The 19,761-nt window shown below is 48.6% G+C and overlaps 7 protein-coding genes and 1 non-coding gene across 8 annotated transcripts; 3 read left to right on the top strand and 5 right to left on the bottom strand.

Moving 5' to 3' along the window:
- Positions 1-47: 47 nt before the first annotated feature.
- EDB93DRAFT_1275350 (uncharacterized protein) lies at positions 48-2,504 on the top strand (the record flags this gene model as incomplete). Its single annotated transcript, XM_041454396.1, has 11 exons — positions 48-593; positions 670-769; positions 822-979; positions 1,028-1,171; positions 1,221-1,293; positions 1,347-1,740; positions 1,798-1,948; positions 2,004-2,080; positions 2,138-2,251; positions 2,300-2,390; positions 2,485-2,504. The coding sequence occupies exons 1-11, from the start codon at positions 185-187 to the stop codon at positions 2,502-2,504; spliced, it is 1,731 nt and encodes a 576-aa protein (XP_041313161.1). The 5' UTR covers positions 48-184.
- Positions 2,505-2,742: 238 nt separating this feature from the next.
- EDB93DRAFT_288081 (uncharacterized protein) lies at positions 2,743-5,240 on the bottom strand. Its single transcript, XM_041455979.1, has 7 exons — positions 5,018-5,240; positions 4,931-4,959; positions 4,670-4,875; positions 4,502-4,606; positions 3,547-4,443; positions 3,224-3,477; positions 2,743-3,161 (listed from the first exon to the last, which is right to left on the bottom strand). The coding sequence occupies exons 1-7, from the start codon at positions 5,018-5,020 to the stop codon at positions 2,991-2,993; spliced, it is 1,665 nt and encodes a 554-aa protein (XP_041313160.1). The 5' UTR covers positions 5,021-5,240; the 3' UTR covers positions 2,743-2,990.
- A 792-nt stretch (positions 5,241-6,032) lies between these two features.
- On the bottom strand, positions 6,033-7,555 carry EDB93DRAFT_288033 (uncharacterized protein). Its single transcript, XM_041455978.1, has 5 exons — positions 7,427-7,555; positions 7,151-7,374; positions 7,025-7,100; positions 6,563-6,971; positions 6,033-6,506 (listed from the first exon to the last, which is right to left on the bottom strand). Exons 1-5 carry the CDS (start codon positions 7,500-7,502, stop codon positions 6,131-6,133), a joined length of 1,161 nt encoding a protein of 386 aa, XP_041313159.1. The 5' UTR covers positions 7,503-7,555; the 3' UTR covers positions 6,033-6,130.
- An 847-nt stretch (positions 7,556-8,402) lies between these two features.
- On the top strand, positions 8,403-10,893 carry EDB93DRAFT_1245217 (kinase-like domain-containing protein; the record flags this gene model as incomplete). The annotated part of the gene is made up of 8 exons (XM_041452292.1): positions 8,403-8,462; positions 8,512-8,859; positions 8,911-9,297; positions 9,346-9,441; positions 9,488-9,829; positions 9,857-9,964; positions 10,015-10,085; positions 10,134-10,893. The coding sequence occupies 8 exons, from the start codon at positions 8,403-8,405 to the stop codon at positions 10,891-10,893; spliced, it is 2,172 nt and encodes a 723-aa protein (XP_041313158.1).
- A 2,228-nt stretch (positions 10,894-13,121) lies between these two features.
- EDB93DRAFT_t6 lies at positions 13,122-13,193 on the bottom strand. Its single transcript has one exon. It is a non-coding gene; the product is annotated as a tRNA-Arg (tRNA).
- A 626-nt stretch (positions 13,194-13,819) lies between these two features.
- Positions 13,820-15,899, bottom strand: EDB93DRAFT_287869 (RNA polymerase Rpc34 subunit-domain-containing protein). The gene is made up of 8 exons (XM_041455977.1): positions 15,772-15,899; positions 15,628-15,708; positions 15,503-15,576; positions 15,380-15,444; positions 15,208-15,320; positions 15,001-15,144; positions 14,749-14,946; positions 13,820-14,687 (listed from the first exon to the last, which is right to left on the bottom strand). The coding sequence occupies exons 1-8, from the start codon at positions 15,838-15,840 to the stop codon at positions 14,022-14,024; spliced, it is 1,410 nt and encodes a 469-aa protein (XP_041313157.1). The 5' UTR covers positions 15,841-15,899; the 3' UTR covers positions 13,820-14,021.
- A 143-nt stretch (positions 15,900-16,042) lies between these two features.
- EDB93DRAFT_1245215 (uncharacterized protein) lies at positions 16,043-16,890 on the top strand (the record flags this gene model as incomplete). The annotated part of the gene is made up of 5 exons (XM_041452291.1): positions 16,043-16,149; positions 16,210-16,282; positions 16,335-16,399; positions 16,449-16,537; positions 16,586-16,890. 5 exons carry the CDS (start codon positions 16,043-16,045, stop codon positions 16,888-16,890), a joined length of 639 nt encoding a protein of 212 aa, XP_041313156.1.
- Positions 16,891-16,937: 47 nt separating this feature from the next.
- Positions 16,938-19,339, bottom strand: EDB93DRAFT_1275330 (uncharacterized protein; the record flags this gene model as incomplete). Its single annotated transcript, XM_041454395.1, has 14 exons — positions 16,938-17,393; positions 17,443-17,594; positions 17,641-17,667; positions 17,728-17,743; positions 17,797-17,879; positions 17,933-18,015; positions 18,073-18,141; positions 18,194-18,218; positions 18,271-18,419; positions 18,477-18,566; positions 18,627-18,699; positions 18,758-19,032; positions 19,090-19,117; positions 19,186-19,339. 14 exons carry the CDS (start codon positions 19,337-19,339, stop codon positions 17,352-17,354), a joined length of 1,266 nt encoding a protein of 421 aa, XP_041313155.1. The 3' UTR covers positions 16,938-17,351.
- Between the last annotated feature and the right edge of the window lie 422 nt (positions 19,340-19,761).

Raw genomic sequence — 19,761 nt, 5'->3', positions numbered from 1 at the left:
TTTGCGCGATGGTTGAGTGCCATGGTTATAAGTAGACGTCTATGGGCCTTAACGAGCTAGACGCATTCGGAAGATGCCTGATATATCCGTGGGCCACCGTGACTGAGCCAGAAGGTTGGATCCTAACCACTCTGCCAGCCAACCTTAGCACACTTAACTTTATCTATTCGCAAGTTTGCAAACTATGCACCATCACGATGAGGCGAAAGAGTCCAATAACATTGAGCTTCTAATCACATTAATGGACGGAAGCGTGGATCATGAAGTGGCCAGGCGCGTCCTACGGAAATTCGATGGCGATGTAGAGAAAGCAGCTTCTGCCATGATCGAGGGCGACAGGGGAGAAGACGCGCAATCGTCATTGTGGACGTCGCACTCGCAGATGGAAATAAACCAGCCCAGACCGCTGCCTGCTCCTGCTGTTCGCCATAACTCACCAATCAATATCGACCTCACAGGTGACGACGACAATAACGACGAATTATCGCGTGCTTTGAAAGCGTCACTTGAGACAGCCTCCCAAGAGGGTCCAATGTTTGGACCGAGCGAACGGCCTCCTGATGCCAATTGGGCGATGGTACCTTCGAATGTAGGTACGTCTGTGCTTCATATTACCACCTTGTGTATTGATGCATGCCGTATTCAATTGGTAGAATAATGTTGCTGCAGACGACCTGGATCGCGCTATACAAGCTAGCTTTGAGCAGGCTGATACTGGCGACGAATACCAGCCTTTACCCCTCGATCAGCAGTGGCGGAAGGAAGGCTGGTATGTCTCTAACTCATTCATCTCATCTGTCTCTACTAAGGCGTCCCTACAGGCCTGTCACTTTACGTCCAACGAAACACACGATGGTCTACGCAGCTCTGATTCTGCACGCGCTGTTCTATGTTCCTCAGATTCGTGAACGTGTTGCAAATTGGCGGCCAGCTCTACCAGAAGGTGTAACAGAAGCTGAACCCCCAAAGAATGGACCAGGTAAACGTGTTTTATGTTGTTCTATAGTCATCGCTGACAGTGCTTAAGAACTCCTCATGTGGAAGCTCGTCGAAACATTCACCAATATGGACCTCGCAAAGCTTGTGGATCTGGACGCTCATGAGGTGCTGGAGGGGTTCAAGCCGGAGCCCTGGTCGAATCCGGCCCAACCGCCAGGCGAGCTATCTCAACGTGCGTTTCTTTGAGCTGGGTGTATGCGTTATAATCGATGGGGAACCAGGATTCTTCGAAAAGGTGGCAGGCGCCCTCGACAAAGTGTTCACAAATGAATTCATTCGTACCGGACAGGCAAAGTACTACGTGGCATCGATTGCTCTTCTCTATCTCACTTATATCTGATGCGTAGACAGCGCATTATGCAGTTCCAATATGGAAACAGCAATTTTGACGACGAACCGGGAGAGCTCCTGCAAGATGCTTCCATCGTCCGGGTCGAAGCCCTTGGACGGAGTGATACAAATGACCTTGTTGGTCGCCTTTCTGCGCAGCTTTCCAATAATCAGGACGATATCAAGCGCCAGGTTATTTTTGAGCCCTCGGAAGTTATTGCGTTTCATCTCGCGCGCTCGGGCACTGTCACGGGCGAGCGCAAGTCATTTAAATACCCGAAGCACATCTATCTCGACCAGTTCCTGAAGGAAAACATTGAGCTTGCAGAGAGAAAGAGAGGGCAGCAGCGGGACCTCCATGCAGAAATTCAAAAGCTGGTGTTGCATAACAAGTCATTGACGCACTTCAATGTTGGTCCTTTACGGCTTGCTATATCGTCCACTGCACTAATCTGGACTGGTTCTCAGGACAAAGACACCCTAACGGACCTACGGTCATCGATATATTATTACGAGAATGTGGCAGATGCGAAGGGCGACGACGAGCGTGCTCGTGCCACCCAAGTTATGGCTAACAAACTAAAGAGCATCCTTGGTCAGGTAGAGAAGGAAATTCAAGGTAGCGCGCAGGTATTTTTGCTTGACGGGCTACTAACCATCAATATCCCTGATAGTCTCGGACATCAACATCACGAAGATGCGTGATCAAGCTGCAACGCTCCTAGATTGCCCTGAGCTCCAACGCATCAGAGTAAGTCATCTAGTTCACGTTGCATTCTAGCCAGAACAGTTTTTAATCTGTCGCTAGTATGATCTCCGTGCAGTACTAGTCCACGACGGATTATATGGCAGGAAGCACCTCTATTCCTATGTACAAGAGAAGGGTGTGTGGTGGAGGATAGAGGATACATCTATTAGCCAGGTATGCGAGACCTTGATGTACCTGTCGTGAACTTCACACATGCCAAAGGTATCTGAGGAAAATGTTCTGGAGGACTCGGTTGGCCTGCATCTCGGTGCAGGACCTTACCTTCTCTTGTATTCCAGGGCGCTGCCAGAAGGTGCCGAGCTGCTGGATCTCGACTGGCCTCCGCCGATCAAGGCATGTCGAATATTGTTCGCATGCCAAAATGCTTACCTGATTTTTCGCATCAGATCGATGTAGAGAGCCATAATCGTGTGTTATTGGAGCAGTTGCAGTGTTCGGAAACGGAGAGCCATGCTAATCAGGACAAGGAAAATGTCTTGACCCATTCACAGGGGGACCGAATGGAATTGATGGATGTTTTATGCTGACTTTGATGAAAATAAACTTTATGTTGGGAACATGAGTCAGTGAATGCCATCGTACAAACTGGACGGCTAATGATGGATAATTGTGAAATTTGTAGTAAGGTACATGAAAGTTACGAGTGGTAATGAAAAAAAAAAGAAGCTCAGTAGACGTTCTAGATGGTCTCTATCGTGTCCATTGAGCAAGACGTGGCCTCGAGAGAAGGCAAAAAAAAACATAGCGAGAAGAAAAATATAGAATAGGAGGCAATCGCGGCCACTGCATGTCCATCAGTAAACCAGCGAGCCACAAGAAGTAGACAACACAACGTGAAAATGAAAGGACGATAACATCAGATCCATAAGAATTCACTTCATGGCAGACTTCCCTAGTCGAAGCGCATGGCATCCAGCGACGGGTTATAGCTCGAGTACGGTGCAGCCCCGCGAGCCCTTTCGGACTCTGCATAGGTAGTAAAACCACGGGTACTCCCGGAAGGTCCGTGTGCCGGCGGCGGTCTACTACTGGAAGGGCCACTGTGCCCCAGCAGCCTAGAACCCTATAAGATCGTGAACACTACAGATTAGTCGTGGTTTGTGACAAACAACCTTAAGTACTCACCAGGCCGGATGGAGGTCTCGTTGGCACACGACTTGCCAAGGATGAACCGGAAGACGATCGACTCGGAGGCTCGGAGTAATCCACAAATGCTCCCTGCTGACCATAGTACCCTTGACCGCCAGCACCTGCCCCAGAGGCGGACAATTGATCACGGATATTCGTCATAGCCATGAATTCAGGAAGGCGTCTCCCAGCTGAAAGAGCGTTTGTATTTGAGTCAGCCGTTCTGCAACACGGACCCCGTTCACCAGATACTGCAAACGTCGTTCGGGACCGTGCATCATTACAGTGATTATCACACTGACAACCTTGACAGCACCCACAGCAGTCTGGAAGGCAAGCACAATTACGAGTACATTTACACCGCCCGCCGCAACACCCTACCGGCGGGGACGGAGTTTCCGGTATCCGTGGTCTTCCGCTTTGATAGGACTGTGTCTGAGGCGTGGTCAGTTCATACGGGTTGAAGTTCGATTGAGCATTTGAGACGCCCGGGCTAAGGGCGACTTGTCTCAGCCATTCATCAAATTCTTGTGATTGTGATGGATCAGAGGACGAGTCAATGTTAGGAGGCGGATTGCCTGCTGGTATGGACAATATGGTACAATCGAGACAAAAGGCGCAGGAAGATGGATTGCTGCACGAGGCAAAGGTAGCACCACCGGTAATTGGTGGATTGTTGTGCAAGGTACATCCAGGACACATGCATGAGTCACCACACGCACAGACAGAGGGGAAAACCTCGGTAGGCGACCAGGTATCTGGTATCGGCTGACTTCCTAAGGTTTGCTGTGGGGATTGAACAGGGCGTCCAGCGAATGTGCGGGGATCGCTGGTCAATGACGACCCCTTTTGATCATGAAGGTGATCCGAATGAGTGTACCCATAAGCGCGACCGTAAGGGCTGAACTCGTAGTTATGATGGCGGATGTTATGACCGTGAGTGACACTCGAAGATGGATTATGTAAGGAGCCATCGAGAGGGAGTTGCCTGTGAGCCGGTTTTGGAAGTACTGGACGGAGCTCAGCAATACGCGCCAAGACATGAGATGAAAGAGGAGGAGATAGGGATTCGTGGTGCTTTAAGGAGTCTAGATGAAGCTTGTCTCGTTTAGGAGGCTCTGCACCGGAGAAGCGACGGCGTGTCGCAGGCTTGCGAGGGATACAGCAATTGCAGGTGCCACCGGAGCTACATCTACAGCCAGTTGGAGAGGTTTCACCTTATTTAAAGTCAATACTAAAGATGATGACGAGAAAAGTATGGCGCTTCGGGCCTACCGCTGTGGTCTGAGTCGTCCGATGCCGGCAGCAATGTAGCTAGCGTTTCAAGGGCCTCTGGAAGGCCATGAGGAAACGCAGCGGTCGCCGGTAACTTCGGCGTCCCTAAATAAAAAGAAGAGGCCTTAAAGATAAGACAGATTAATTTCAGCAACAAATGAGGCGTACCCTTCTTGCTGTGGGACACCTCGTGGGTGTTGGGAGTGCCGTGATCTTGAGATCCACATGAACATTTGACGTGTACTTGTTTTGTTTTTCGTAGCTCTCTACAGTGCTCACACTGTGTGACTGGACGACCTTTTTTCTTAATTTCGAAAAGGGGACGATCCGTGTGTTTGCATGCGGATGAGCGATGCCCCTTTATGCACGTTTCACTGCAGTGTTCATCTGAGGGTAAGTCATGAGGCTAGGACGTAATGAAAGACATACCATGCATATTTCTTATCACTGACGAGAACCTGAATGATAGATGGATTAGAAGACATGGCGATGAACACGATTGGTTGGGTCTCCTACCATGTTTGTAGATGATATTGGTAAGAAAAAAAATACAAGGGGTAGTACCGTCCCGGACAAAATGGTGGTACTTCACCGCCCGCGACGTGAAAGTGTAGGCTAGCAGGATATGAGAAACATCGGTACGAGGGCAAGAGGGTCTTTAAGGACCATAAAATAGGAAGAAAAAGACTGTTGACGAAGGTTGACAGGGCCGGAGTAGCCATCCTTTAATCGACCTACTCGCATCTCTTCTTTGCCACGAAATCCAAACAAAGAACAATAAATGACCAAACATGAACTAGCACGCACCAAGTTATGTCTCCGCTGATTGAGCTCTTTCTGCCAGAGGACCGGTTGTTGCTGTATTTTGGTTTTCCTCTGACAACCGCTGAAACTTTGGACTCGAACTCCGTGGTATCCCCGTGCCCAATGTTATTCATGTTCAAAATGTTGCTAAACGTTTTCACATCTCACCTTCAAGTTGGAGCCGGCAGCATCATATCTCCCAAGAATAATCTCCTGGAACACTTGTAATCGAGCGCGTGGTCTCCATATGGCAGACCCCAAGTTTCCATAAGCTTCTATGTTCTGATATCCATCCACACTTTACAGTATCGTATCAGCCTGTTCAACACGGCTCGGTGATACGCGAGCCAACCTTCATCAATTCTGATCGGCGGTCTCCAATGTCAATCTCAACTTGATCATCTTACTCCTCATGAAACTTCGTCGCGGACCGAGACGATGGTCTGATACTTCACTCACGTTAACGTCACTGTCACCCTGTCCGCGAGTTTGCAATCTATCACAATCTGCCATCCTCGCGATGGTTCTATTTGCCTTCTAGTAATGTTTCTCTTTGTTGTGCTTTGGGCGCGTGTCAGGGGAGTGGCGGCGAGCTGGGATAGAAAACTGACACCCGCAATTTGACCCATCGGATATTACCTTCTTTTCACTCCCTAAACTCCCATTTACAGGTACATATAGGTGTATCACATCTTCGAAGCGTGTTGGTTCTTTACATCCAGAATTTCCGAAATGCAAATGCGGTCTCAATACTTATGACATTCCGCAGCGGGTGAGAGTATCAAGGCGCGTGGTATCAGGATGAAAAAAACTAGCTGGATAATTTTACGATGGCGCAGCCTCATCGGTGTCCGCGGCGCGCTGTTGTCTTCTTGCCTTTTTAGCTGCATTTGCTGCCGCAATTTTTGCTTTTTTGGCCTCTGCCCGTGCTACCTTCTCTTCTTCCTCCTTTCTCTGAGCCTCTTCCTCAGCCTTACGCTTATCTTCTTCTGCTTTGGCCTTCTGTTCAGCAGCGTTCATTCCGCCTTTGGTTTTCTTCTTCGCCTCCCGAGCCTCCTTTTCTTCCTGTTTGATCCGCTTGATTCGAGGATCAAAACCAAGAGTAAGGTCCACGAGATTGCGCAAACGAGTGATATCCTCTTTCTTTCGACGAGCGCGCTCAGATTTGTTCTTTTTCTCGGTGTACCTTTTATCATCACGGCTGCGGGAGAAGTGCATAAGCTGAAATGACACGGCCTCGTGCATCTTATCACTTACTTATCGCTACCTTCATTCACCTCCTTGTCTAGATATTCAAATGATCGCCAACTGTCAAAGTTGTACCAGAAATCATAGAAGGCATGGACGCTCTCTTTTGAGTCGTCATTCTCGCCTAACATTGGAACGGGCGTTTTCTTGCTGAATCGTGCCTCCCTCTCGAAGATAGGTGCAAATGTTCTAAAAAAAAGCGCAGTGTCTTTTTCTTGGCCTTTGAAGTCAGAGGCAGAAGGATCTTCCACTTCTAGGGATAGGCAGACGGGGTCGACAGAATCGAATTGCCGCCTCCGCTCAGGATTCGTGAGAACCTCATTTGCTTTTTGTATGCACTTGAAGAACGCATCATCGTTCGTGGTATGCGATGCACCGGCTTTCTTGTCTGGATGATGTTTTAGAACTTTCTTACGATCTGTGGAGTCGCGATATGTCAGAAGGTCCGAGGATGCTAACATCGCCACATACGGGCAATCTTTATTTGCTCGGGCGTCGCCTTGTATCGCAGGTGTGACAATCCGAGGACCTGATAATGGTCTTGTTTCTGCAAATGATAGAGTTTAGATCGTAGCAAACAAGACCCGATATGCATACCTTCCACTCCTTTGCGTCAAGCAGAAGGAGTTCAGGGGATTCTTCCTCATCTCCGACGCCAAGGTCGTCCTCCCCATTCAGGCCATCGGCGTTAAGCAACTCGAGGCGCTTCTGCTCCTCTTCAAGCTGTTTGTCATACTCATCGAAGGTAAAGTTGTTAAGTGTGCGTTTTATGTGAGCCAGGTAGGCTGCACCCGCAGGAATGAGCCTACGCTGGACAAGAGCTGTGTGAATGAGAATATGTTATCAAGTGAAATAATCACAAGATAGACTCACGAGAGATGGAGGAGGCTGGTTCCGAGGGTGGGGACCAGGTTGGAGGCAGGGAAGGCAGCGTAACTAGTGTCGCCATCGCTGAGGACTTTTCACTCGAGAACAAGCTGTGGGCCTAGTGAGACTTGCGACAGCAAAAAAAGTTTATATGATTATGTAAGCAGATTGTTAACTTAGGGTCGGATTGAACTCAGAGTCTCGGACAACGTTGAACATCATTACGACGTTACGCTAGTTTCTCCTGCGGAAGCTAGACAGGTTGTCAAAGTGCTATTTATTATCTCTGCCGTCAGCATCAGGGTTGTAAAACAAATGAGTTTAACAGTCTTGCATTGCCAAGTGTCGGAGCCACGTTTGGTATATCATGATGCACGATCTACGTACTCACTGGCAGTGGTAGCAGCCTGGCAAGCAGGCAAGTCATCTCTCAAAATTCTTCTACTGATCATTCTCAACCGAGCAGTCGTTTTTTGTGCACGTATTGACGCGATATGATTCAGATAATGCTTTGGCAGTCTTCCAAGTTATTCCATCCTTTGGTGGTATCCCAGGAATGTTGACAAAATCTTCGAGGTACAAGGACAATTCTGACTGAACATGCAACTATACTAACTCTCCCTGATCTGCATTGGAGTTTCAATATCGTTGTAGGATACTCGGCTAGGCCAGAGCACGAATGCATATATTAAACTGGTCCTACACGCGTCTCTAATGACATCATAGATCGCTGTGGTGAGTTTCTGGAACCCGTCTTTCTTTTATGCTATCAAGCAACTTCCAGTCCAGCCAACCAGTCTGAATCCAAATTACTTGTTTGACCGTTACTTCCGAAGGTACTCATTGCAATTCAGCCTGGGGCAGATATGAATAAAAGACCGCCTTCTGTCGATGAAGTTCTTCATCCGCCATCTTCCCTATCAATTGCATTCCCGACGTTCTCTCTACATTTGACGCTCTTTATTCACATCAAGCATTCAACATGGTTGCTCTTCAACTGTTCTACGAAGGACGAGCGGGCGAGTGCCTGATCGCGAAGCCAGTAAGCATCCTTTATATTTGTTATCACCATCCATTATGAGGCTTCCAAGGCCAAGTCCCTGTCCAAGGTATGGAATAGCATCAAGTCGACCAAGAACTCCTTTGCCTTCAATAAGGTCAACCGCGTCCCAGCGCCCAAGTATGACGTGCCTGTTTTTACTCCTGCACCGTCTAGCGGTCACGCTGTCGCCATCGTCGCATGGCCCTCTAGCGCAAGCATCATGATCTCTGCAACTGGTATCCTTCCGCCTGTCCCGACTTCCATGTATTCTGCCGTGGGAGAGACTGAGGTGATCAAAGGCCTTGACAATGCGTACCACGACCCGGACGTGCTCGACATCAGGAGAAGGGTATTTGTTTTGGACTTCATTGAGGCATTCTTTGCCAGAGACCACAAAGTATGTAAGATTTTATGATGTCCAGCGGTGCTTATTTACGGAGTGCCACAGGCAATGGACATCTTGAGCCCTATCCATGCTACTAATCGCATGGTACCATCCAACCAGAATATGTTGGGCACAACAGTTTTCAACGACTCGACGGGCCCCGTCAACGAAGTTGTACCGCGATCCCATTTCAAGAATGAAACAAGCCTCAGTGACTTCATTATCCATGCAAGGCTCGGTGCTGGCGCAAACGGTGTTGTTTACCGTGTCGAAGACAAGATTACGAACAAGACAATGGCGTTGAAGGTCATCAGGAAGCAAGGCGCTGCTTTATGCGACCTCCAGCAATTTCGAGTTGAGCTGGATGCCCTGAAGCGGGTCATAGGTGATGCTCATTGTATGCAAGTCGAGGCAGGCTTTCAGGACGCACAGTGCCTCTATCTAGCTCTTGTGAGTGATTACACATGCGTAGTTGGATTGGCTTACGCTCTATGACAGGCGTTCTATTCAGGAGGCGATCTCCATGACGTTATTCGCACCTATCCGCGCCGGATTCTTCCAGTCGAACAAGCAAGGTTTTACACAGCAGAACTTGTGAGTGTTCTTATTATGGTTGTGATCTGCCTTCTGACCAAGTTAGCTTGTTGGTGTTTATCATCTTCACTGTCAAGGAGTGATCCACAGGGATATCAAACCATCAAATATCCTTATCGACTCCCGTGGTCATCTCGTTATCGCAGATCTAGGTTTAGCAAAGGTCTTCACACTCGACGATCCGAAATCGTTTTCTCCCTACAACCCCACAGGAACGTTCACCAGCCTATCACAAGCACCCTACCTCGCGAGTTCACTCTGCGGTACTGCAGAGTACATGGCGCCTGAACTTATACTGGGTGCCAAGTATGGTTTCGCGATCGACTTTTGGGCGGTCGGTGTCATGTTGTACGAGATGCTTGCTGGAAAGGCAAGTCCTGCATCATTTGTTGGATCATCGCTTACTTCGGTTTAGACTCCTTGGGCCACAGTTGACGGTCTTCACATAGCCGATGGCATTGTTGGGTTTGAGCCTTTCCTCGTTAGAGATTTCCATTCTGAGGCCCAGGATCTCCTACGTAATGTACGTCTCAGTCTGTGTTCGTTTATTCAACGTCGTTGACGTTCGCATAGATGCTTCAGAAGGAGGTCACAAGTAGGCCTTTGTATGAGGCTATGCTTAATCACCCATTTTTTGCGTCGATGTAAGAGTCCACTCTGATCATTCGATCCCTGTGCTGAAATGGTTGTAGTGACTGGAAGAAAGTCGAGAAACGAACCCTCCCTCTGCTTTGCACTCCAGTGGTCAAAGAGAAAGACACTCCATCCACGGTTCCCATGTCGCTTGGCCAGTGTGAACCATCGAACGACCCGCTGCCCAATTTCAATTTCATTTCCCCAGTGTTGAAGCGCGAGCGTCACCGCGCTCAAGCCTTGTGGAGAATCAAGGCTAAGAATGGCATTCAAGCTCTTCAGAAAATCGCTGCCAAGCTCTTCTCCCGCCCACCGGCACCGGAAAAGAGGGAGCATCAAGCCTCTCGTCCTGCTTGTACAACGACTGGGATTACGTTGGTGAATGATGACGAAACACGTGCTAATTGGGCTTCTGGGGCTGCTGAAATCTCGCGTGCTTCATCGAATTGGTCGTTGCGCCATTTCCTGCGTCGTAATGCACTTTTGGGCGAAGAATGTGTTCCACAACCTCAGCCATGTGACAATTATTCCGGTCCAGTTCCCGTGCGAAGCCTCGAGTCGTTCATCCGCCGTATCGACCAAGCCGAGAGGCCTCGTCCGGGGCGAAAAAATTTGCGCATCACCCCATCGCCTCCATCCGCTACTCCGTCACCTAACGCGACCCTTGTCGCATCTCCTACGCATTTGTCACCGAAAGTAATTGGCTCCCCGTCTCGAAGTTCAGGCTTCAAGCGATGGATTAGTCGCCTTTGGCATCCTATTCCTAGTGCTCATGTGATGGTCGGAGATGAACGTAAGACCCTTGACCTCACTGCCTAGGTTCTGTCGCCGTACCCTCGAGGCCCTTCCCTGTTTTTTTCTGCTGGTTGTTATCTGCATGCTGGACCCTTCTGCTGCCCCTGGTTAGGCCATATTCCCCTTTGGATCCCTCGAATCTGCAACTGGTGCTTCATATACCCTGCTTCATCTCTGCCACCTGCTTTCTTCCCTGTTTTCTTGTCTGCAAAACCATCTCAATATTCTCTTTCTTTCACATCCTAATTCGTCCTTGGCGCATGGTGCTACTAGTTCATCAAGCGCGACATGACTTCAGCTGGATACCGTCTTCCACATTTGGCCCGGGGCGTTATTTGTTATTCACTTTTTCTCATCCCCGTTCGCTGCCTGTTTTGGTGTTGAGTTGTGAGTTTTCTTGAGGGTAGTTGCTGTTTTTTTTCTCGTCAGGTCGCTCGTTTTACGTCTCCCCCTTCTTCGACCTCGGCATCCTTTGGCATGGGTCCCTGTTTCCCTCCCTCCTTGCCCTTTCGACCCTTGTCCAAGAAAATTTGAAAATCCCTGTGCTGCGTCAAGGCGCCGCAGGATGAAAAACTAGTGCATGGCTTCGCACATCTATCCTTCCGATTTCACCCCTTTCATTTCTTGTGTTCAGTCGTGGAAGACTGTTTCTCCTGTTGTCTCAAGCTTTGTCGTCTTGCTGTCTCTTGCGCCCCATGTTCGACAATGGACTTTTTTGTGCTTCTTTCAATTTATGGACTGAAATGTATACCCTACTTTATGTACCCCGAATATAATACTCTCCTAGCAACGCTTGCGCCCAGTAAATGACCCTTATACTTGCCTGGAGAAGATCGACTTCCTTCGTAAGCACTGCAGGCCCTTAACCAGGGGCGTGTGGGCACTGAGAGAACAGGTGTGTATCCTTTGTTGGCTAGTGCGGCGAAGTCGCTTCAGGAACGATATATATGTCCGAGTCCAGAACCTGCACGTCATAATTCCCTAAGCTTAGGTGGCGACAAAAGGAGCGTAGCGCAGCGTCCTAGAGGTCGTAATTCTGGTGTCCAGGCTCAAAAATCGCTTTGTTGGCAGATATGTAGGCATCGTAGATATACATGAAACCGCTGCCAGAGGCAGGGACATTGCTAGCCGCACGGTCCGGGTAAAGAGAAGGCAACCACAAAGACAAATAAAACAGCTGGACCTGTGGTAGTGACCAGTTCCTTCCACAAATCCAGAACCGGCGATACTATGCACCAAGTATGCGTGCTTGTGCCTGAGGAAGGGTACCTTATCGTAATTGCAAAGGCCCTGTTCACAGGGCAAGTTTTTCCCGACCACCCGTGGCGAGGACAGAATCATCAGGGGTGGGGTTATTGGCACGCATGATGTCCTCCCTCGCCTCGGATTTATGGTTGAACAAAGATCCGGCTTAGGGGCACCTTCGCTTAGTCAGCCACTCAGTGTCTTCCTTTGTCGCACTTCATCACTTTGCCATCTAGCGGCACGCAGGCACACAGTTGCGGATACACCGCTCCAACATACGTGTCGTATGCCTCATGGTAGTTTACCGTAATCCAATATGCGTAGAGCTTGGTGACGCCATACGGGATGCGAGGAGGATTTCGGAGGACTTGGGCAAGAGTGTAGACGAGGTTGGTGGCATCTAGTAGTGTTTGAATTGTGTTGGAGGCCGGAGAGTATCAGCCATGTCACGTTGTATGTACGTTCATGTTGGTCTGCGTAGATAGACTCTACTAGACATCTGACAACCGGTGTTGAAGCTGGAAGAACAACGAATTATACCATGGACTCTTCTCCAGGAGAAGTCCTGCACTATAAAGGACATGACTGGGGAATGAGAGGATGAAGATGGAACTCACAGATAGGAATCATCCTGCCCGACTATACCTGTTTATACATTCAGTACACTGTTAGTTACATGCTAGTAGATGCGAGTCTACAAAGGGGACCCGGACTACTCACCTGACACTCCGAGTAATGCAACCAGAATGCAACTTTGCTCTTCCTGAAATAGCTGAAGCTTGGTGCAGTGTCCGAAAGCGTTGAAGTGACAGTGGAATATTCAAAGTAATCAGGTAGTACCAGTGTAAGCTAAACCGTGAGATTGTTATCACGCAATGATGTTTAGTCGAATGCTTGCACTCTACCAACAAGGTTTAAAAGAAAAACAACGGGCGGCAATGTCAAAGACGACTGACACCAGAGTCCAGTCCTGACGAACAAAAATTAACCGCTCGTAGTTCACCGACTACCGACGACGGGGATCGAACCCGCAACCTTTGCCTTAGGAAGGCAACGCACTACCATTGTGCTACGACGGCTTGTGAAGCTGGCTCATTCCATCCTACAAAACCTAAATTGGTTCATCAAGCTGGAAGCCATTGTATTCGAATTATGTGACTGCACGACAGCCTAAGGATAGCAGAAATCCTTTTCACGGGCAACTAACAAATCGATGTGCCAAAAACCAAGAAGTAGGTGACGACCAAAAAGAGTTAGCGAACTGACAGGGTAGCCAAGCCCATGTTAGAAGCGACCGCCTTCGAGTCTGACCACTTCCTCAGCACCTGCCGCAGGTACCGACGGGATAAGGTCTGGCTGTGCCAGACGGAGGCTTGTAGCGGTTTCGAACCTGCGGAAGCTCTCGGCAGGGGGTCCGGGGCTGTCCGAGTCGCTACCCCTACTATCGCTCGTACCCTCTCGTTCTGTTTAGGACTACTACTAGTACTGCCAGAGCCTATGTGAATGTTGGCAGTAAATGATCAACACGACGCTGCAGCTGAACCCCTGTAGGGTCAGCCAGACGCATCAGTACTCATGACCTACCATAAGGGCAGTGTACGGTTGGGCAGACAGGGTTGCGGGAGGGACAGAGCTTTATCGCAAGGTCGGCCTTGCGAGTAGACGATGCTGGATCAATATCCATACAGCTTGGGCCAGTCCAGGCTACCCATCGATTAGAGCAGTAGTGCCGATTACGCCATGCAGGCTACGCATAGCAGAACACAGCGAAAAGGGATGTGATTTTCTGTAGATGGTCGTCCTCCGACTGAAAAAATTGATGCCGATAAATAAGTATAACTTATTGTCATTGTAACAAATAAAAAACAACACAAGAAATGAAAATTGTCAAACCTCCTGCTCCTTTTTCATACCCCCTGGAGCCCCTTCAGCCATTCGGCGTAATACACGCACTCTTGTGGGTTCGTTGGCCCCTTGTCGCGACAGAAGTCGAATACTGAACATCTACCGCATGGAGCTTGGGACCATCCCAGCGCTACTCGTTCTTGGCGGACAGCTCGGTAGACGAAGGCTCCTCCGATGTCGACATTGTCATCTGCATCCGAAGATTCAAATTTGATGCGTTTTGAACTTGTGGATGGCTTCATTGTCTTCGTTTTCATCGACTTCGACTTCGACTTCGATTTGGATTTTGAATGAGGATCCTCGCTGCCGCTCTCACCCTCTTGTCCCCGCCTCTTCCGTTTGTTTTTGTTTTTGCGCTCCTCCTCTTCCTCGTCACTCTCTTCCTTCCTTCGTTTCCTCTTACGTTTCTGCTGTCCCTCAGACTCAGACTCGTCACTGTCGCTAGAACTGTTTACCTCCGTAAGCCGCCGCTTTCGTGTGATAGTTCTTGTTTTGCTTTTGTTCTTCTTTTTGGATAAGCTGCGCTTACCCTTTGTGCGAGTGACTACGTCTGAGTCTGAGTTCGAGTCTGAGTCCGAGTCCGCATCTGAATCCGAGTCTGAGCCAGATTCGGAAACCGAATTGTCAGTGTCGACTGCATCCCAAGCAGATGCTGTGAATGCAGGTAACTATAAACCGACCAACCAATCATCAGACAACGAAAGCGATGAAATGAAGCAAGCAACTAACCTTCTCAATCTCCCCATCCAACTCCAACACTCTCAAAAGCATCTCGACATGCTCGGCGCCCAACTGCGTCTCTGTTATCTTGCTCTTACTCAAAAAATGCTGTATTTGCTGGACAGATGGGTAGGAGGGCGCAGCGCTAACGGAGTAGAGTCTGTATTCGTTCAGGGAAGATGTTTTGATGTTTTGTTTGGGAAAGGACTGCCGGAGAAGGATACTGTGAGTTTGAATTATAGGAGAAGGAAAGAGACGTACACGGTCACGAATGTAATGCAGACATGCGGTTGAGAGGAGCTTGATGAATTCTGTATCGAGTTCGTTGTCGGTGTACCATGGCCCACCCGTAAGCTCGACTGAAGGTTTAAGGTGCGCGAGCATGTAGATCTTGCGGGTTGGGTGCTATCGTAGCACAGTGCAAGCATATGAGGAAATTCACAGAGAAATTTGAATGGTAGAACGCACCCTGACAGCTTTGATAACCTTCACGAGCTGCTTCTGAACGAGTGATTTGAGGCATCTATCGATGACAGTTTGGTGCAGCTCCGTTTTGGCTTTTAGGTGCTTGGTCCATATTCCTGTGCATTACAGGAAATAAGATAAGTCTTGCCATTTGGTTCGACACGTGGCAACTCACCTTCGTTTGCTGAAGCTTGAATATGACCGAGCACCATAGCTTCTTCACCGCTCATATCTTTTTTCCTGCGATCTGCACATCAGGTGGCTCTCAGTGGAAGCACAATGGAAATATAATACACACACTTCTATCTCCTTTTTCATTACAGCTCGGAAGGAGATGACGCCTGCTGCGTTGGACAGGACTTTGAGCATGCCCTGATTTGCCTGTCAGGATCGTAGAAAGTTGCATCGCGTGGAAGCTCTCACAGCTCCCAGAAGGAAGTTGACTGCTGCAGTGCGTGCGGACACATCTGAGATGATCTTTTCAGCTTCTTTTGATGTTAATACCTGATGATGATCGGGGATACGATCAGTGTGGTACTTATGAATTGTAGGGAGAGTCGAACTCACCTTGTCAGTACTGGAAAGCGCAGCTTGATGGAGCTTTTGCTCTTGGGGATTGAGTTTTCGCCCGCTCATGGTGTTGGGCTGCAAGATTAGACCGAGTGCAAATCTGCAAGACTCGGACTCGGACGTTTGGGACCGGGTGCAATCAGACACGTGGTTCATAAGTCGCTATTCAGGAGCTGGTGCTTATTTTGACTACCACTAGCAGTAACGCCTCAGTCCTTGCAATTGGTCCGGTTCCACAGCGTCAGGAATCAGTAACAGATATAAGGACATGGACGATAATCCAAGTACTGGCGTAGAATCGTTAACTGCGGGCTTGGATGAGCTTGCTTCTTACCTCGAAGGGAGCACTATTGTCGTCCAAGCATACACTGATATGTAAGTCGCGTTTCACTGTCATTTCTAGCTTCCACCGTGACTGATAAAGTTTTTGGACAGTATCGAGCGCAAGTATGCGCGTCCGGCATTAGACAAAATCTCCAGATACTTCCAGGGTCAGCCGTTGACGATGGTGCGTCGTACATTCGGGAGATCTCATGAGTAGGATTCAATCTTTTTATCAGATATGGGTTACGATCACTCTGGCCCTCTTCGCTGTTATGAGTATCCTGCCGGTACTGTCGTTCATGTGCGTTAAGTGCTTGTTCGCGGCATGACAACATTCAATGAGATTTCAGAGGCCTGTCCATCTTCGCAGTTTGCAGCTGCATGTCCATTGCTCTTGCGTTCGCATTAGCGGCTGCCGTCGCATTTGAAATTGTGTTCAGTACGTACATCATTCCCAAGTTACGACGAGTCGCTGACCTTCCCGCAGCCATGGTTCTCCTTTCGGTACTAGGAGGACTATTACTCTTCTCTTCCGTCATCACCACATTCGGCGCGATGGCATACCTTACATTCTGTCTCGTCCAACACTTCCAAACACATGGGCGCTTTAGAATCGCAGAATGGGTCCAGGAAGCAAAACAACACTTCACTTCTGTCAGTGCGAAACCTGAAGACAATGACGATTCGGATGGGTCTGGTGTTCTCATTGCACACGAAGCTAACGGTGCAGTGAAACGTGAAAGCAGGTCTCCTTCTCCTTCGCGCTACCTGTTGACATCCGGTTCGAATTGATGCAAACTTCCATAATTCTGGCTCGCTCTTTCTTTACTGCATAATCCATTTGTTTGACACGTTCCTCGCGTCACTTTTATGTACTAGCTGACCTTGTTTACTCACGTACGAACTGTATCGTTTGTGATCTGCATTTTCGCTCTCTGCATCCACTGTGTACTGTACTAGAGCTTTATCGCATGCTGTCGATTAAAAATGTGATCCTGGCCCGTCAAATTTACGAAGTCAACAGGTATCTGATTCTTCTTTTCTTTGCTTTATGCATCCACTATTGCAACCATCAGTTCAAATCTACCATTCAAGAGTACCACAGCTGGCGCTTCCCACAGTTTGTTTCGCTTTCATGATTATCTCGATGTCAGTCCTGACATAAGAGGTTAACAAAAGACTGAGAGATATCGCACTCGATGTAGCTGTGTTTGATATATACAAATTCTTCGACGCCCATGAAAGGGTAGTAATTACATCCTTAGTTTCTTATCTTCCTCAAATGTGTCCTTGACCTGCAAACTGCAATCAATACAAAGTTACATGAGAACGCGTGACACTTACTTTCTGCAGGAACACCTCGTCAGTCAATACTCGCATACCTACAGCCGCGAGTGCCTTCGAAACCACCAAACAAGCGTCATGAGATGCTTCCGAACGTGCGGCTTCCGTGAATCCTGGGGTATGGTTGCCGCCATCTGGGATGGTCGGGATAGCTTTAAAAACGATTAGTATAGTACATTCGAAACCTGCGATACTTACAAAAACCAGGGTGAAGACCAGGCATCACTGACGAACAAGAACTCCATTAGATATGTGCATACTCCCAATCTTGGAGGTCAGACGCACAGTATGTAATGTTCCCCTTTTTGATTCAAAGCATCAACTATCGTACTTCTGGCAGTGCGAAATACTCACGAAATCAGTAGAAGCGCTCTTGATACCCCAGTCGTAATCGATAGCGCCATAGCGCTTCAGAACAACATCGGCAAGTTCATCGCCTGATATGATGTTCAGTACTTTGACTAAGTCACTGCACGCCTCGATTTCATACCAAGTGCTTTGTTTTGCCTGATTTCATTCCCTACCGATCCGATCGTAACTTGAACTTTGCATCCAGATGCCAGTGCAGCTGCCCTGTGACGAATAGAGATGACGTCGCTTGACTAAATAGATATGTCGGTAGCGACTGACTCGAAGCAGGAAATGACACGCTTCCTGGTATCCTCCATCTCTGATGTTGTGGGAGCACGGACTAACCACCTATATTCGTCTATAGAGCGCTCGAAGCGGGGGATTACCAAGATCGACTTACTGCATTTTAGCGTGGTCCGGGATGACTGATTTTTCAAAAATTATTTTCAACCATTTTTATAGAATGTGAAATATTACTGTTTGGAGCCCAATCCTTTCCTTCGAATATGCCATGCACGCGGTGAGTAGGCTTGATCTGTTGACGAAGAAGAGAAACATTATTATATGCAAGGACGGCCGCATCCAGGGCATTTTGCCCCTCCCAGGGGCTTAACCCTGCGTGAGCACTGTAAACACGAAGAATTGAATACTACAAGTTGACGAAGAGTATGAAAGACGCTAACGTATGGCCATGATACTCCACCGTAATGCGAGAGAGCGCCAAGCAGCCAGACAAACTAATGGAGTGGCGGGGGCCAGGTGCAGGATGGCACCTTTAAAGTAAGTTCAGTAATCCTGGTCATCTGATCTGGACTACCGCGAGAGGAACTGACATCAGGCACACATCCATCTCATCATAAGCACCCTTTTCATACAGCATGACCTTGCCAAAACCGCCCTCCTCGGCTGCCTCGAGTGTTATCACGAAGCTCACTATCACAAATATTTGCAGACACTGACGCACCAGGTGTACCGAGCAGAACTACCTTTCCATCGATGTTCAGCTTCTTCATGGCGGCCTTGGCTGCAAGAGCTACCGCTACTCCGGATATCCCAATAAGATTGTGTCCGCAAGCATGCCCGATCCCAGGGAGTGCATCCATCTCAGAGTTGACTCCCAAAACGCGCCCTCCTTGTCCGTGGGTATAGGTAGCCACCCAGGCAGTCTCAAGAAGATAGTTCTTTGTCACTGTGAAACCATGTTTTTCCATGAACGCAGTGTATGTGTCATGGGCATATCTGTGACGATGGTGAGTATTTGCGCGTGGCTATGGCGTACGATGAGATTAAACACACTTTTCTTCGAACTTCAGCTCTGGATGGTCTTTCAAAAATGTGTGAATATAAAAAACGTTGAGAGAAGACAGAAATGCCGCTATAAGAGGTGATTACCATGGATATCGAGACTTAAAGCCCTCAGCTCCTCGCTCAGTCCATCGATGGTCGTCTCGATCACGCTCAGTATGTCTGGCCTGTATACCTGGCCCTCCTGAAGTGGTGGTCTGATCTTTGAATCATCTTCTGGTCGCCAAACTACACCAGACATGGCAAGAGTAGAAAGATAGAGTGGCTTGTAGTCTAGTTGTAGATATGAAAGCACTCATGGGGCCGGATTTGATGGGATGGGCACTTGACTGATCGGTAGCCGCGGCCGAACTTGGTATTGGCCAACATATTATGTAATATTGCCGAACGAACAACGCTCTCCTCTCTCCACCGCCACGACAGGTGTTTGGTGCTAGAACTTTCAAGCCTTTTGAGGCTACATTAGCCTTGTCCATAGACTATAGGGCACGATAAAGCTATGCTGACTTCATGTTGCCTGTGACAGTTGCGATGCTCCACTTTCCTCAGATAGCCGTATAGGCCAAGCTAGATGATATCGTCGGGATCCCAGGATTCCACAGCGAAAAAGCTCTTCGTATGCCAATGCGTTCATAAACGAGACCCCAAGGCGATGGAAGCCGG

The sequence above is a fragment of the Suillus bovinus genome (genome assembly GCF_016758785.1).
Source record: "Suillus bovinus strain UH-Sbo-P2 chromosome Unknown EDB93scaffold_2, whole genome shotgun sequence".
Classification (NCBI taxonomy): Eukaryota; Fungi; Basidiomycota; class Agaricomycetes; order Boletales; family Suillaceae; genus Suillus; species Suillus bovinus.
The sequence above is the reverse complement of the archived record's forward strand: the minus strand, read 5'-3'. Positions and strand labels throughout refer to the sequence as shown.

Excerpts from the sequence above, each read along its gene's own strand:
- EDB93DRAFT_287869 (XM_041455977.1), bottom strand. The coding sequence starts at position 15,840 with ATGAGCGGGCGAAAACTCAATCCCCAAGAGCAAAAGCTCCATCAAGCT. Across the intron at positions 14,947-15,000 it reads TGCATTACATTCGTGACCGT|TCCTTTCCCAAACAAAACAT; the intron begins GTACGTCTCTTT and ends CTTCTCCGGCAG. Across the intron at positions 14,688-14,748 it reads TGGATGGGGAGATTGAGAAG|TTACCTGCATTCACAGCATC; the intron begins GTTAGTTGCTTG and ends GTCGGTTTATAG.
- EDB93DRAFT_288081 (XM_041455979.1), bottom strand. Across the intron at positions 4,607-4,669 it reads GGTGTCCCACAGCAAGAAGG|GGACGCCGAAGTTACCGGCG; the intron begins GTACGCCTCATT and ends CTTTTTATTTAG. Across the intron at positions 4,444-4,501 it reads GGACGACTCAGACCACAGCG|GTGAAACCTCTCCAACTGGC; the intron begins GTAGGCCCGAAG and ends ACTTTAAATAAG.
- EDB93DRAFT_288033 (XM_041455978.1), bottom strand. The coding sequence starts at position 7,502 with ATGGCGACACTAGTTACGCTGCCTTCCCTGCCTCCAACCTGGTCCCCA. Across the intron at positions 7,375-7,426 it reads ACCAGCCTCCTCCATCTCTC|CTCTTGTCCAGCGTAGGCTC; the intron begins GTGAGTCTATCT and ends TCATTCACACAG. Across the intron at positions 6,972-7,024 it reads CGAGCAAATAAAGATTGCCC|ATCGTAAGAAAGTTCTAAAA; the intron begins GTATGTGGCGAT and ends GCGACTCCACAG.